A 14,902-nucleotide genomic window follows, 5' to 3' on the forward strand; every position below is an offset into this window, starting at 1 on the left:
CCACCATCACTGTATATTCTGTACATTCAAGAAACTGTTTATTTCACCGCATATAAAATTTGATCCTTGTATGGATTGAACATACTGCTAAGTGGCCGACTCTCGAGAATCGAAGCTTACCGAACGACATAATATGGCGATTGAGAAGAAACAGTCACTCGGCATCTAGATATGCAGGACTTACGCATCACATCATGTTTAAGCTCCGCAGCTTCAGCTGTACAGGGCTGATGCCAAGACCTGATTCGCGCAAAACTCCACGCGGTTAAGACGGCATATTAAGCCGACTACACAGGTAGTTAAATTTAGCGTAACCCTCTCCTTCCGTGTTCCGTCTCAATACTAACATCTGCATACTATTATATGTATGTAGTTATAAACTGTGATACGTGCGTATAAGCTCTCTAAACATGAAATAGGAATCCAAGCATCTAGGTGTCTCAGTGTGAAATCTGATGTGGTTATGGCATCCTAGTTGACGAGCCAACTATAGGTGGTTTTCAACAGTCATTAACGTAAGGGAGGAGTAACGATGATGAGACAGTCGGGATTGCCATCACAGTATCACTAAATAGGTAGGTATGACGAGAACCCGAATCGCGGCCCGCCAATGGCAAACATAGCTACTCGGTAAACCGGCATTGTCTTCATGTTGTGTCTAATCTTGTAAGGGGTATCATTGTTTCTACAGTTCTACTATAATGCATTCTAATTCTCCGGATATGAAAGCCGAACCAAAAAAAAACCACCAAAGCCTTTCCCGGAGTTACGGCTCAGAGCTCGTCGAAGGCTCGGAGCACATTGTCTTCGACGGGTTCCCCATCTCTCCTGGTGCCGAGTACCTGTCTCACCTCATCCACCATAGTAGCAACATTTTTACTATGGTTACTACCCATTTCGCTCATATCTGGCTGTCCTTCATTGCTCGATGCTGAGATGGCAAGTCCGGACGTATCTTCAGAAGGTGCATACTGAGCCCCGACAAAGAGAAGTATTAGTGAGAAGATCACAATAGACGTGATGATCCATATAATTGTAAGGCGTCTTCTTGTTCTTTCCTGCCATTCCATATCCGCCCTCTCCCAGCTCTCGATTCGGTCCCGTACCACGTCCACTCGTTTGCTGAGAGCCTCAACCTTGCCGCGACCTTCGTGTATGCGACCCTGTAGTTCTTCGATTCTTTTTTGTTGGTCATCGAATTGACCAAACGAATTGGCCTGCTGCTCCAGCTCGTTTACTAAAACTTGCGATTCCGTTTTGAAATTCTCGTCTAGTTCTTGTGACATGCCAGCAAGTTCCTTAAGAGCTATGATTGCGCCCTGGAGTGTACCGAGCTTTTCAAGAACGGCGTAATACGTATCGTCGAGGCGTCTTGTCGTCGTAGTCGAAGATGCGCTTAACTCCACGAGCGATTTCCTCAAACCCCTGTTACAACGTTAGCCATAGCAGTTCGTAGCCCATTCATTATCGGGCTGCCTGGAAAGTTGAGCGACGGACGATATTCTTGAAACCTCCTTCTCTTTTTGCTCGTGCGATAATTCCTCTTGACTTGTCGAGGGCAGCTGAGGCGCCGCGGGCCCAACGCTGCGAATGGCATCCTCGGTGGCAGAATTAAGCATGCTTATCCTGAGGCCCGATTCTGAATTTGCCGACGGAGTTGCTCCTTCGGATCGGGGTAGGTCAAACGAGCCTCGCGGGATATGAAGCATGATGCTTGCGGATAATGGGGGTTGGTCATCGTTGTCGCGATCCTTCCGTTGAAGATGATGTAAGTGGTGATATCGGGGCAGCTTGATTGGCGATGATAACTCAGTTATGGACCGTTTAACTTGATGACGAGGTCGTTGTGGCGAGGTAGCTGCAGGCTTTAGGTGGTCGAAATCTTGATTCTTGGACATTTTCTTGCCGGGACTAGCTGGGTAGATAAGTAGGCTCCCTAAAGCAACCCCTAAGGTAGGGTAGCTTTTATTTTAGACCGGAGATGATCTTAATGGATGAAATGAGCAATACTCCCCTATAATGTATTGCACCGTGCATTGAAAGCGTATGCATACATGTGCGTAGTGTATTGTGGTGTATGCCAACATGGTGCAAAGGGGAATAAAGCAAGCTTCCATTGGATCGGTAGTGGAAGAACTGGTTAAAGTTCGACGCCGGCACCCCACCACGGCAACATCCGCCCTTTCACATGTCACAGATTACTAGGTAAGTACTGCGAACATACCTATATATCCAATCGTAGAAAGGTTACACTAATCCGATCACAATTATTCAAAGAGCATATCTAGGTAGGTAGGTCGGGTTGTATACATGATCATAGATGACGAGAATTCGTGATGGTATTTAAATGGCAGTTTTCATCCACTGCATGGATATTGCTAACATCAGATGGCGCTTATCGCTTTGACCGTTGCGAACTATTTAAGCCCGTCATCATTCCTCTTTCACCTACCAGCTTATCTTTTTGCACTTCAAGATCCGTGATACTTTGTGGCGTCCGATCTGGTGGTGACACAGCAGGCATCTCATAAACTGAAATGCTGCTCTCCCTTACATGAACACCAGTGGAATAGAATTCGACGACTCCGGACCGACTTCATCCCCACAATCTTCTTGAATTGATCAATTGAAGATGAATCCCGCTTTCTGGTCCAATTACGCCGTCCTTATCAATAGTTGACTGGTCCGTGTTGATGCCCTTCCCCTGCTTCGTAAAGAGAGGTAGCCGTGGATGTAGGTGGTTCTGTATGTAGGTATGTAAAAGGACACCCAGATGCGGATCACGAATTGAGGAGCTTGTTCCGCTTTTCTTTTCTCTTCAGGCGCTCAACTCGTTTCTTATGCATCTTTTCTGCCATCTTCTCATACCGCTCTTTCTCTTCCTTTGCCGCCCGCTTTTCCTTGATTGCTTGTACTCGTTGCTAGTCCACATGTCAGTTATACATTACTAGCGCATCTCCGCACCGACAACATAGGCTATACCTGTCTTTGGGCCTCTTTCTCTTCCTTCATCTCCTTTTCTCTTGCTTTCATCGCGGCTGTTTCCATGCGCAGTTTCGTTCGTTTCTCATATGAAGTTAAGCCAGATCCCGGTCGAAACGCTTTCCGCTGGGGGTGCCATTGCTTTCCTATGCAATTGTATAAGTCTTGGATGAGACATAAAATCGTGACCGAACAGCTCTTACCATTTTTGCGCATTCCCTGAGACTCTTGCTTCTTTCCAGCCGTCGCGGTGGTGGCCGACATGATGGGCATAAGATGATTGATGAATATAAATCTTTTTACCGCAAGTTAGTACGTATAAGCCGATCCCACCAGGAAAACCGTGTGTGATCGTTGGCAGCTTATTATGAGCTGGGCACAATGTACGAATCTATTGCGATTAGAAAAAAACAGATACTCAAGACCCCACGAACTTTAGATGGTAAAAGTGGATAATAGATCAGCCCCGCATTAACTATTTTCCGCCTAACAATAATGAATTCTAGGCCTGCTTATGTACCTATGTACTATTTTACGGTTTCATTGGCCCCTATTGGCCCCTAATCGTCGCACTAGTTGTCGTACCTACATTGAAACAAGGTGTTTGACCTTCAATGTTCTAGGCTGCTCGACTCGGGTATTTTTTTTTTCTTTAGTTCTATCCATGTTGTGCCCTATGAAACTACAGCGAGATGAAGCTGGCATTGTTGTTTACCTCGGTATGCTGAATATGTCCTTCATTTGTACAACTTCATGAATCTCGCCAAGGACTCGTTAGGGAGACCCATCGTGTATTAGATATACCAGGGAAACATGAGATGGATGTCTTCTATTTAAAGGTGGCCGGCAAAGATCCATGTACATCTGAAATTCATGACAGACAATCTACAGGGCAAACGGTTGTCGAGGATAACATCGTTTTTTCTCGGCGTATAAATACGATTATGGTACGCAGGGTACGCTAGCCCCAGCTGACCCTTGGGGGTTTGATATCACGAGGCAAGGATCTCTCCGCAAAGGATTCTGTATTAAGTCTTGTCATCAGTTATCACTTGACCCCCATCCAGAAGCGACATGGCAAGGGCTCATCCCGGTTATTCATCGATGTCCAGTGCTCCGCGTCCGTATTCAGAATTACATACAACCGACATACAACATGGGGAGATTGAGGCTTGGACATAGCCGCCAGCAACATGCGTAAAGTCCTGAGTTCTGTTACTCTGTTCTTAGGATCGCTAGGTCAACTGTAGGCGAAATTAATAGCTCGTTTGTAACGATATTCTTAGCTACGGGATATATGTGATCGGAGATGAGATATAATTGGTAGTCAATTATTGATTTTAGCTCATTTCTACACTTTAGCCCTTCTAGCAAGCGTCGAACAATGAAATTTGCGTTCCTTCACTTGAATAATATTCTAAGCCCATTGCAAACATCTCAATGGAGTATAATGACCGGTAACAAATAGCAGGATCGACTACACAGCACTGTTTATCCGGCGAAATACCCACAGACGAATGCAAAGTTATCTGAGTACCTCGAATTGATTAGCATCCATTGGCTGTAAACCATGAAAGGCTAATGCGACGGCTGCTTACAGGCCTGCAGCAGTGTGTACTATGTATGCAGTAAGGTAACGAATCGTAGCTACGGCAAACCCGGTTGCATGTTTTGCGCCGACTCGACGTGGGATGAGACTTTTTGTTACCCTCCTTTGCTTAGGTATCTTGTACATATGTATTTCTGCTCTGCGTTCGGTGGTGGTCGACTTCCAAATTTGTTCTGCATTCGACAACTCGAAGGTTGAATTATCAAAAATAGGATAACGGCACTGCCCGCGTAAGCTATCAACGTAGAGACGGGTGGCTGCATGTATTACCATGGACAGCACAGAACTAGAACCTTTTACAAGCAACAATAGGTACCTGCTTAGGATGAGCGTATTAATACATATCTGTATGTGTAGGATTGATTAAACCAACATTAAATCTTGCCGATTTTTCGATGCCCCCCTACAGCCGCAAATGTAACAAAGCCGCTAAGAGGAAGGAGGCCTAGGAGGCGTGGGTGAACGATATCCAAGAAGGGATAGGGCGCTGCAGGGGAGCCCCGAGGACTAGAGAGCCTACGTCCGAAAGAGGAAAGCGGTCTTCCACTAGGCTTGTTCTTGGTGCTGTACACGTCGATGCATAATTTCCAGGGTTTTCCAGTAGTGTAATAGTGTTAAGATGCCGGTTTGTCTGTGCCTGTGTCTGTGCCTGGCTAAGCCTGTTGAAGATACCTTCTCATGATATGTAATTATTCAGGGGTTAGAAGTTTTCAATGAACCATCTGAATCGAAGTTGTGAATCCTATTCTAGGGATGATTTTGCTTCTCCTGATTTAATTGAGTGAAGGTGACGGAGAATATTATGTAGGTACTTGAACCATTTTTGCGATTCGCCGCTCGCTTCTGTACCGTTAGGGAGATCAGTGTTCCGTTCTATGAATCGCGCATCGCAATAATTTGGTATGCACCTTATGTCGTTCATAATGATAGGCCACCCGTAAGGTACTGTAGGTAGGTAGATACCTATTGATAGCGGTAACGAAACTGACGGTGCATAAACAGGGCCCTGAGGACTCGCGTTCCAGGTTGCCATAGTGCCCTTATCTAATGTAGAGACAGCCAGGCAGCCAGGAGAGCCGGCATCGTTTCCCTATAAACCACCACAAACCACGGTTTGTTTCTTCGTCATACCTCGCACGAGCCTCAATCAGGTCGTAAACGGCACGACTTGTTGTGATCACTGATCATGAGGTCATGGGCCACTTAGTTAGCATGGCTTTCGAGACCCGCCTGTTGCGAATTTCCACTTGGGCCATGAACGGAGCCATTTTCCCTGACAAGATTATCTTGGAAGCGGTAGCAGTACTGGGTAACGAGATGTGCACTAGTCACTAGTCCACGTAGACGCAATCTTCTACAGGGTCTCCTTACGGGGAAGTGTACCCTCGGTGTGACTGCAGATCGTGTACATAGACTCCGTGCGTTGAGAGCGCAAGGTACGCTGTTGCTGGCAGACTGGGTAGTAGGTGGTCGAGGCAGCAGGACAGTCAAGGTAGTGTTAGGTGTGTACTCCTAATAAGTGGTACCTTGGCGATTATCCTTCATACTTCGATACACGTACTGTAAGCGACACATTTTTGATTCAGCTGTCTTGAATGGGGAACTAGTTTCTTTGTTTAGTCGAAGGGGTTGTCAAGTTATCAATGGTGGGAATCCGAAATTCAAATCATTTAATGTTACTTTAGCTTGTTATTCTTTTTTTCAGCACCTATATGTAAAATATTAAGGTACACCAAAAGCACAACAACATCTGGAAGGAGAAACGGTCGTCATTCCTGCAACTGCGCAAATTGATTAAATGTTATTTGGGGGTGGTACGTGCTGTTTAGCGTCCGCTTCATACAGGCATACAGCGCAGAAGAGCAGATATGTACATCTAGGAAGGTACTTTTCTCACCCCCTGTCCCCTGCAAGCCCGAGATCCTTATTACCTGGCTACTTATTACGTACAGTATAGCGTTAAGGCAAGCCTGTCTCCCGCACGGTTCAACCTGCCACCAACCCGATGCCTAACAGTGGAGAGTGGCTTTTTTTCCGTGCACACTTTCTATCCTCTCAGCAACGTCTGCGCACCTACACGATAATTCCTCAATCCTTCTTCACACTCCCTCCAAGCCCTCAATCCTCAACCGCCACCACAACGCTTGGTCAATTCCATGGGTAAATCTTCGTTTTTCTTTTAACGATTTACTCTGGTCTTGGCCGTCCGCTCCTTTGAATTAATTCTTTCAATTCCATATTCTACATCTATCCTTATTTTGGTCCTTTCGTCAGCGATTTTAGTCGGAGAGAGGGAACCAGAACCACCGTCGCCTACACCGTTGTTTTGACTCCGACTGCTAACGAAACATCCCGCCTCACGCCAACGACGAGGTACGATATTTGTCTCATCTGAGTCACGACCTCACCAGATCAATATTCTCTTACTCGTCACCAACGTAATATCACAGCAAAACTAATTTTGATTTGCCTCTCAGGCGTCTCAACTACTCGAGTTTCGCGCATCGCCAACTTGACATGCTCAAGTAACTTCCTCGGTCCTGACGCCTTTCGTCCGGTATAATACTCGAAAGATACTCTATGATATTCCTCCGCATCTAGCTTCTCGGTTGTTTGCCGCGGTGCGGCTTGAAGGAAGATGGCCACCGCATTAATTACCAGCCGTCCAACCGAAACGGCTACGATGAGCGAACCTAACGATATTTCGTCCCGTCCAATTCGTATTCCGGCGCTTCAGGATAACAAGATGACCCAACAAGCTATATCTAGTCCCCAGCCTTCGCCGCGCAATAGCTTGCCTCCGCCCAACCCGCACTTTGTGTTCCCGGCTCGCCCAGCGTCTTGTTCGGCGCCACCATCGTTCTCTAGGGCGACAGGTCGACGACCTCAGTCTGCTATAGATATTCCCGGGCGAATTTCTGACTTCTCGCAAGAAATAACTAGTCTCCCGTCTCAATCGCCTGCTCTGCCGAACTTCAGTTTCAACCCAAGCGCCAACTCTGGCCCAGATAACGCAGGCCGTCCTACCAGATCCCCAGCATTGCCGAACTTTTCGTTCAATCCAGGCGCAACACTTGGACCCGACGAATCATTACTCAGTCCTCCGCTCTCCCCGCCATCACCTATGTCTCCGAGTCGCACCGGGCATCGACGAGGCGGAAGTGAGTTTGTAGGTGGCAAGCTTAGATCCGGAGGATCAATTACTGTGATGAGCACGAGCCCAACAAGATCAGAAAGTGGCTTTGCATCGCCCAAACTGTCGCCTGCAGACGCGCACCCAAGAAGGGGCCACGCTCATCGCCGTTCTGGTGCGATCTCTAGTCACGATCTAACCATGATACTCAAGCCGAATAATTCGCCTACGATGAGGGGCAATAGTGCGCCTGCTAGTCCGGCCGATTTTGATGACAAGTATCGCAATTTCCCGGAACCAAGCATCGAGCCTCCTAAAACCGAACCAGTTCCACAGCAGACAAACGAAAGGGTAGCCCAAGAGGTGCACAGCCAACCCGCGTTGCAGTCACAGTCGGATCCGTCACCGATAGCACCCGCTCGTACACGTGTTGGGTTCTCTGATACTGTTGAGGTTATTCCTCGACCACTGTCAATGGTTTCAACCGACACGTCTAGTACGATGACAGTCCGACCTGGCCACAGGGTTTCAGGAAGTATTTCGTCTATTGTCTCAGGGACGAACCTACCACCTGCAGATCGAGATTCGTCCAATTTGGTTGGATCGAATGTTTCTCGCACAAAGAGTGACTCGCGTCCTAGTACTGCAGGTGCTGTGCTAGAACGATCCCCAAGTCTTCTGGTGCTTACCGGAGATTCCCCGTCGCCTAGAAGACGAAATTCGATTCCGTTATTGATGGATCTTCCTAAGAGGGATTCCGGTTCGCCCACAAATCCAAGTCCCACCAAAACGCCTAAAAGGTGGTCTTTCTTCCGTCTCGAACCCTTCACGGGTGCTAGCTCGCCTACAAAGGCGAGATCAGCTAGTTCAAGTTCATCTGGCACAGTGGAAAAAAAGATTGAGACGGCAGATCCAATCGGTGAATTTGAACCGAGCCCAAGTGTCGATGGCATCGCATCTCGCTCAGATAGTAAGAAGAGTGGAGGGAGAAAGAAGAAGCAGAAAAAGGTTAAGTCGTGGGCTGGCTCCATTCTGACTAGGAAGTCCAAGTCGCGTCAAAAGTCGAAGTCGTTACGCCGTCGTTCGCAAACGCCGCCAACCCGAGACTTCGAATATCTGGATGATGGTGATTTGGGAGTGCTTGAGGCGCCAACGGCACCTTCGGTTCCCGTGGCGCCTGTGGTTATGGTGACCGAGCCCGCTCAATCAGAAGCCGAACCAGTCGCCGTTAAACCTAGTCGAATGGCTGACGATGATGTAGCTTATCCTATGATTGATCTCGATGCTGCCCTTGGTCCGTTCAACACCCCTTCTAGCCGTGATCCTCAATGGGAAGAGGCCCAGAAACTTGGTGCCCCACCAAAGCGTCAACTTCATAGTGCTGCTGGCTTGCGAGGATTCAGTGGCCCTGGAATGCATTACCATCGTCGCGCTGAGAGTGCTCCTGAAATGCCTCCTTTTGAAGCTGCTCGAAGCGGTATACATCGATTCGCTAGCTCCTCAACTATGGCCGACGTATTTGAGGAGGACGAGGAAGAAGATGAGGACATGAGCGCAAAAACTCCATCGGAGGCATCTGCCACTGAAACTCAGGATGGCTCTGATGATTCTGAGTCGACATCCAATAGCGAGGATGATGCCAGCTCAACACCTACGCAAGAACATGAGCCTAGTAAAGCCAGTCCAAAGGATACCCAACAAACTCTCACCTCGACCAAACGCAAGGGTAGCGCGTCAAGTTTAGACATACAGAGACCAGGATCTAGAATGAGGACCGAAAATCCTGGTAGTGGTCTTTGCGAAGAAGTTATTGCAGAGGAACCCAGCTATGTCACATTTAGGCGCGATAGCAGCATTCTAGGTACTCCGGAAACCCCTAGCTCAGGGGCACCTTCACCTCGCACCATTCTCAGTTACGAAGTTGACCCGCTTGATACATCGTACCCAATTCCTCCAGCGATTCCGGCTACACCATACTCGACGACTTATTCATCCTCATTTCCTTCGCCTCGGTCGCCGATGTCCTATGATGCACGCAGAATCTCAACTGCGCAATCATCCATCAATGATGAAAACAACTACCATTCGCTTTTGTTGGGCGAGCCCGGTCCTGAATTGGTACGAATATCAGTTGATGTCCCATCTTTGACGAGCAGCAACTCGACTACGACGCGAGAAAGCAGCTTCAACCCTGGTGTTCAGCCTAGAAACATGCCGTTTCATGATCAACGGCCCGCTTCATTTTCCGCTTCAGCGTTTGGTCGTCGAAGATCGAGTCTGGTTAGTCTTAGCCGGCTGATTAGCAGCGCTCATGGAGAGCGAAGTAAGCTGAGCATGGAAGTTCCTCTCGACACCGAGCCGGAAAAGAAGCCCAAGACTAGCAAAACCAGGCGCTTTAGTCGGTTGATGCAATTCTGGAAGCCGAAAGGATCAGCCGAATCTTGAGTCAGGATGCTTCGAAGTTTCCATTCAACTAGACTCTTGCTAGACGGTCCCATCGCTAGTAACAATGGGTTGAGGCCGGCCGACACTTCTGTTTCTGCTTCAATCCACACCATTAACGGATACGATGAAGTTCATGTATTCTCACGGATTTCTCCTTACCACGAAGTCGAGCTCCACATAGATGGTCAGCTCCTAGGTGGTATTCGAAACACTCGCTTACGACTTTATTTGCGGAACAGACATTCTGTGCGCATACGAGAACCCGAAATATCAGGGTCTTATTTTTCTCACAATCATTTATTAACGAAATCATGACGGCACCTTGAGCCATTTCATGACCACGGTTCCGTTTTCTTTTTTTAGGGCTTAATCAAGTCCATATCCGTTGCTTAAGATGAAGAAACTGAATGGCCATATAGGCTGGCAAAAAAATCACATACCGTCATCTAAGGATGATGTGTCTGCTTTCTCTGGACATAGCACGCGAAGGGGAGAGATGATATGGGTGGAGAGAGATCTGAGGAAGATGAAGATGATCCATAGAACTTCGGGTTCGTTGCTACACGTGCTGCAGAATAGGTAGTCGTTCAAACCGACTGTTTTAATATGCAGGTTTGTACACAAATAATAGTGAACATACATTATTATGCATATGGCATTTCAAAAGTTTTAACCGTAAGGTGACTTGACCTACATAGGTACTTAGCCCATGTGAGGTATTCCGCTCCCTCTTCCATAAGGAATTATTATTGGTCACTTGTCCTGTATTAAATATCCAGCTTGTACAATATTAGGTACTTAGGTAGCTACTACAGATGAGAATTAGGAGTTTATTAGTGTTTAACATATGTACTCTAAGGAATTGTATATGAATGTGAACGCTATCCATCATACTTGGGTTACCATTATGTTTACATAACATTACCTCGTGGCGAATTTAATAGTTCACGAATACCAAATTAGCTGTCTTTAAGGAAGCTAATCACGATACTCCACGACAGGAGCCAAGAGGAGTAGTAGATGAATGGTTGGACGATATCTAGCAAACGCGATATGTTCGAGTAGGTAATTTCTCGGTTAAATGCACATATTCTACAAGACGATGCCTCGGCCTGTAATGGACCAGGCCGCGACCCAATGAAAACGCGGATCCCTGTCTAGTCCAATTGGAGACCTACCGAGTCGTCGGCGCCGGATCCATATCATGTCATAGCTTGGCCAGCTTGGTTTCTTGTTTAAATCTTGGAAATCTTGGGTATCTCGACCAACCTTGGAAATCTCACAAAGATCTCCCCGAACCAGATCCCATCCTCGGATTTTCTCTTCTCTAATAACCCCTTTTCCGCCATTTCTAATCTCACTGGGTTTACAGAATATCCATACGCAGGTGAAGAAAGGGAAAGGAAAGGAAAGGAAAGGAAAGGGAAGGAAATAAACTTGGGCTTGCTTTACTCGTGTAATAACAAACCCCCATGTCGTCTAATAATGTGTCCGTATCGGCGGCCTCCCCGCGCAATGCGACGAAACGTCTGCTGAAGGAGCTCGCCGTCTGGGAGAAGGAGGCGCCGAACGAGACGGGGATCGAGCGCCTGGGCCCGGTGAGCGAGGACGAGCTATTGCGTTGGGAAGCCGTGATCAACGGACGGGGTATAGGATCCGGCTACGATGGTACGTCCCAACTTGCAATCCTTTCACATCCCTATACAGCACCACAAATACGTCTATACATCCGTACACACAAGTCTCCTACGCATCATAATACCCTACGTCAACACAACAACAGCTCGCTCACACCCTCTTAAACAGAAGGCCGTTGGCTCCTCAGCATATCGATCCCGCCGTCGTACCCGCTGCAACCGCCCAAGATCTCCTTCGAGACGCCGATCGTGCACGCCAACATCGCCTTCCGCAGCGGCGAGATCTGCCTCGACCTGCTGAAAGAGGCGTGGACGCCGGCGTATAGCGTGCTGGAGTGCGTGCGCGCCGTGCGGATGCTGCTCAGCTGCCCCGAGACTGACAGCCCGCTCAACGTCGACGTCGCGGCCCTCATACGCGGCGGCGACGTCCTGGGCGCCCGGCGTCTGGTCGAGTTCTGGGTCCGTGACGAGGCGGGACGATACGAGGGCAGGTAGTAAGGGACGGAATCTACCTAGGGTTTTTAAGTACCTAGGGAAGCGAAAGGAGAAGAGGAAGGATGATGATGATGAGTTGATTGGCGGCTACTATTATGAAAGGAGACTGGTTTATAATCATTTACGAACGGCAAACGGGAGAAAGGTGCAGGGTGACAAACAAGCTCGAACATAGGACTCGATGATGAGGTAAAGGCGCTACATATTTGCACTTGCGGCTTGCACTTGGAAAGGGATACGGTCGTCAGGGCCGTAGATAATTGGGATGAGACACGGTGGCGTTTGTTGGATTGCGAGATCTTGGACTGCTGTCTCCAATATGTGACCTTGGTATCGAACTGCTCTCTTAAATTGATGATGACACGCCATTCATCTTATCGTTTGTTTTCACGAGGTACAGGGACGAATATCGTCTAAATAAATGACCGCCAACACGCCCAGAGCGGTTTTTACCCTGACTCCTTGTATTGTTATAACACCCGTTGGGCCCCTGACCTGATGTGACAGAGTTATAAAAAAAAAATCAATGAACCCCGTCCTGCGATGCAGCAATAAATATCTACAGGAAGCCCCCTTTTTCCATTACGACTGTAACGGCTGTGGATGTGTTTCAGTAACGCATGCTCCGTCGTCGTAAACAATACGGCCACGTATAAACTCCTCATCTCCCTGATGCACCATTCCGAGACTCATAAACAGATTACAAGGTTCATAATAACCAAAAGTGATTTGAGCCGCATTTTTGTTTCACCCCTCTTCGTTTACTCATTGTAATGATAAACCTAGAGTATCAAGTTAATCAGTAGGCCTTTTCAGATAATATTGGTGTAAACTGTTAATACCTTGTAATTAGGCAGCCCTGTAGAATGCCAGCCTAATCTCTTTGCCATCTTGGCGAATCCTTCCGTCTCGATCAGATGATAGAATGGAAATGGAGGGAACATGGCGCCGTCGCGATGGACATCCGCCTTGACTAGCAAGGCAGTGCCACCCACGCCATCCAAAGGCACTTCTAAATTCCGCTCGTCGTCCTTTTCTGCCATATACGCCATCAAGGCTCGATAAGTCGCCATCTCAGAATATCCTTCAAGGATGATATCATCTGGTCCCATCTTGGAACCGATCTCCTGTGCGGTTGGACTATCTTGCCAGCTGTTAAAGTCATACGGTCTCTCTGCCGGCTTGCCAGTTTCGGTATCGATATATCTCTGATAACAGTTCGGTACGATAATAGGCTTGTCGTGTTTCGCGAGGTCCTGGATCAAGGTGGGCGGTGTCTCAACAATGTCAGAATCCAGCCATAGCACCCATGAGGTATCGGCTCCCAAGGTGGTGAAGAGCAGTGAATTACGTGCTCTAGACATCGAAGCGCGTCTCGCCTTCTGGTTTGCCATCTTATGCCGTTCGCTTTCATCTTGTGATGTCAGGGGAGGGTCGAAGTCTTGTCGCTCGATGATTACGCCCCTGAACCGATCCTTCGCCCGGCCTTTCTGGATCTTTGTGATCTCAGCCTGTAGCGCGGTCGTCGCTGCATTGCCCTCCTTGTTCTTGGGTAGGATGAAGCCGAGGGTGATGAGATCGCGCGGGTATTGCAATTTCAGAAGATTATCCCAATATTCCTGGTAGAAACGCGCCATTGGTGTTAAGATTAGGACGGCCTCTCGGTTCCCAATGGGATCGGGCGTGATTGTAACATTGTTTAAGTTGAAACGGCGGACAGGCGGTCTTTCGCCGATGAGACTAGCCTTTGCGGCGGGTTTGCGGGTGGGAGGTCTGTTCGCGCTGGCAGACTGCGTGCTGGAGCCGTTGTGGGAGAGAAAGTAAATTATGAATAGGCAAAGTATCGCGCCGATAAATAAGGTAACATAGTTCGTCCTACGCAGGCGGACCGGCCCCATAGGGCGCGCCATCGTGAATTGTTTATTGACTTCCAGATCAGGAAGAGGACGGTAGAGAATAGTCGAAACGGCGTAAAAGGAGAGTGATGAACGTGATGAATTAAAATGAAATCACCAATCGGCACGGGCCATCGAGGGCATGTATATCGAAATATCGAAATGGTATCGAAGTGAAAATTCGCGATGGATAAAAATCAACTACGCGGTTAATCGTCGAGGTAAGAGGTAATATCACGCCGACAGAGGGCGACGATGAGTTCGTCGTCGGGTTTGGTGATATGAGGCTGTTGTAGTAGTAGTATAGAAAATTGTGGTTAAATTTACCATGTCGAATTGCCAGATAACACTAAGCCACTAAGCTGGTACATAGTATGTACCGTGGTAACCATAGGTCGGCAGGTGCATCCTAGACCATTCTGTACCTGATGCACCTAATTGATTGGGCGAGGTACAACACCAAGGTTCGTTTAACCCTTCAATTCGCACCCGTCAAACGAGTCGAATACACTAACTTTTAGCGCACCTTATAGGCCCACTCAGCTCATTTATGTATTGTTGTATTGTTGTATTGTGTCACATTAGAAGGCATGGCTGATACATCCATATCATTCATAGGCGTACCTGGCGTACCATGACGCGAGTTAGCATGAGCAGCACGAGGCAACTACGTACCTGGGTAATGCGAGACTGCGAGATAACCTTA

General features: G+C 47.9%; 5 protein-coding genes across 5 annotated transcripts; 2 read left to right on the plus strand and 3 right to left on the minus strand.

The window, feature by feature from the left end:
• Window positions 1-634: 634 nt before the first annotated feature.
• Window positions 635-2,282, minus strand: F4807DRAFT_429791 (uncharacterized protein). The gene is made up of 2 exons (XM_047998357.1): window positions 1,498-2,282; window positions 635-1,425 (listed from the first exon to the last, which is right to left on the minus strand). Exons 1-2 carry the CDS (start codon window positions 1,896-1,898, stop codon window positions 774-776), a joined length of 1,053 nt encoding a protein of 350 aa, XP_047853388.1. The 5' UTR covers window positions 1,899-2,282; the 3' UTR covers window positions 635-773.
• Window positions 2,283-2,296: 14 nt separating this feature from the next.
• F4807DRAFT_429794 (uncharacterized protein) lies at window positions 2,297-3,385 on the minus strand. The gene is made up of 3 exons (XM_047998358.1): window positions 3,186-3,385; window positions 2,983-3,128; window positions 2,297-2,921 (listed from the first exon to the last, which is right to left on the minus strand). Exons 1-3 carry the CDS (start codon window positions 3,253-3,255, stop codon window positions 2,781-2,783), a joined length of 357 nt encoding a protein of 118 aa, XP_047853389.1. The 5' UTR covers window positions 3,256-3,385; the 3' UTR covers window positions 2,297-2,780.
• Window positions 3,386-7,229: 3,844 nt separating this feature from the next.
• On the plus strand, window positions 7,230-10,169 carry F4807DRAFT_461410 (uncharacterized protein; the record flags this gene model as incomplete). The annotated part of the gene is made up of 1 exon (XM_048001678.1): window positions 7,230-10,169. One exon carries the CDS (start codon window positions 7,230-7,232, stop codon window positions 10,167-10,169), a length of 2,940 nt encoding a protein of 979 aa, XP_047853390.1.
• A 1,339-nt stretch (window positions 10,170-11,508) lies between these two features.
• Window positions 11,509-12,684, plus strand: F4807DRAFT_136597 (ubiquitin-conjugating enzyme/RWD-like protein). The gene is made up of 2 exons (XM_047993061.1): window positions 11,509-11,837; window positions 11,976-12,684. The coding sequence occupies exons 1-2, from the start codon at window positions 11,642-11,644 to the stop codon at window positions 12,299-12,301; spliced, it is 522 nt and encodes a 173-aa protein (XP_047853391.1). The 5' UTR covers window positions 11,509-11,641; the 3' UTR covers window positions 12,302-12,684.
• A 182-nt stretch (window positions 12,685-12,866) lies between these two features.
• Window positions 12,867-14,589, minus strand: F4807DRAFT_136591 (glycosyltransferase family 62 protein). The gene is made up of 2 exons (XM_047993060.1): window positions 13,144-14,589; window positions 12,867-13,083 (listed from the first exon to the last, which is right to left on the minus strand). Exons 1-2 carry the CDS (start codon window positions 14,209-14,211, stop codon window positions 13,063-13,065), a joined length of 1,089 nt encoding a protein of 362 aa, XP_047853392.1. The 5' UTR covers window positions 14,212-14,589; the 3' UTR covers window positions 12,867-13,062.
• Between the last annotated feature and the right edge of the window lie 313 nt (window positions 14,590-14,902).

Source organism: Annulohypoxylon truncatum (assembly GCF_022578515.1).
Source record: "Annulohypoxylon truncatum strain CBS 140777 unplaced genomic scaffold F4807scaffold_20, whole genome shotgun sequence".
NCBI classification, from domain to species: Eukaryota; Fungi; Ascomycota; class Sordariomycetes; order Xylariales; family Hypoxylaceae; genus Annulohypoxylon; species Annulohypoxylon truncatum.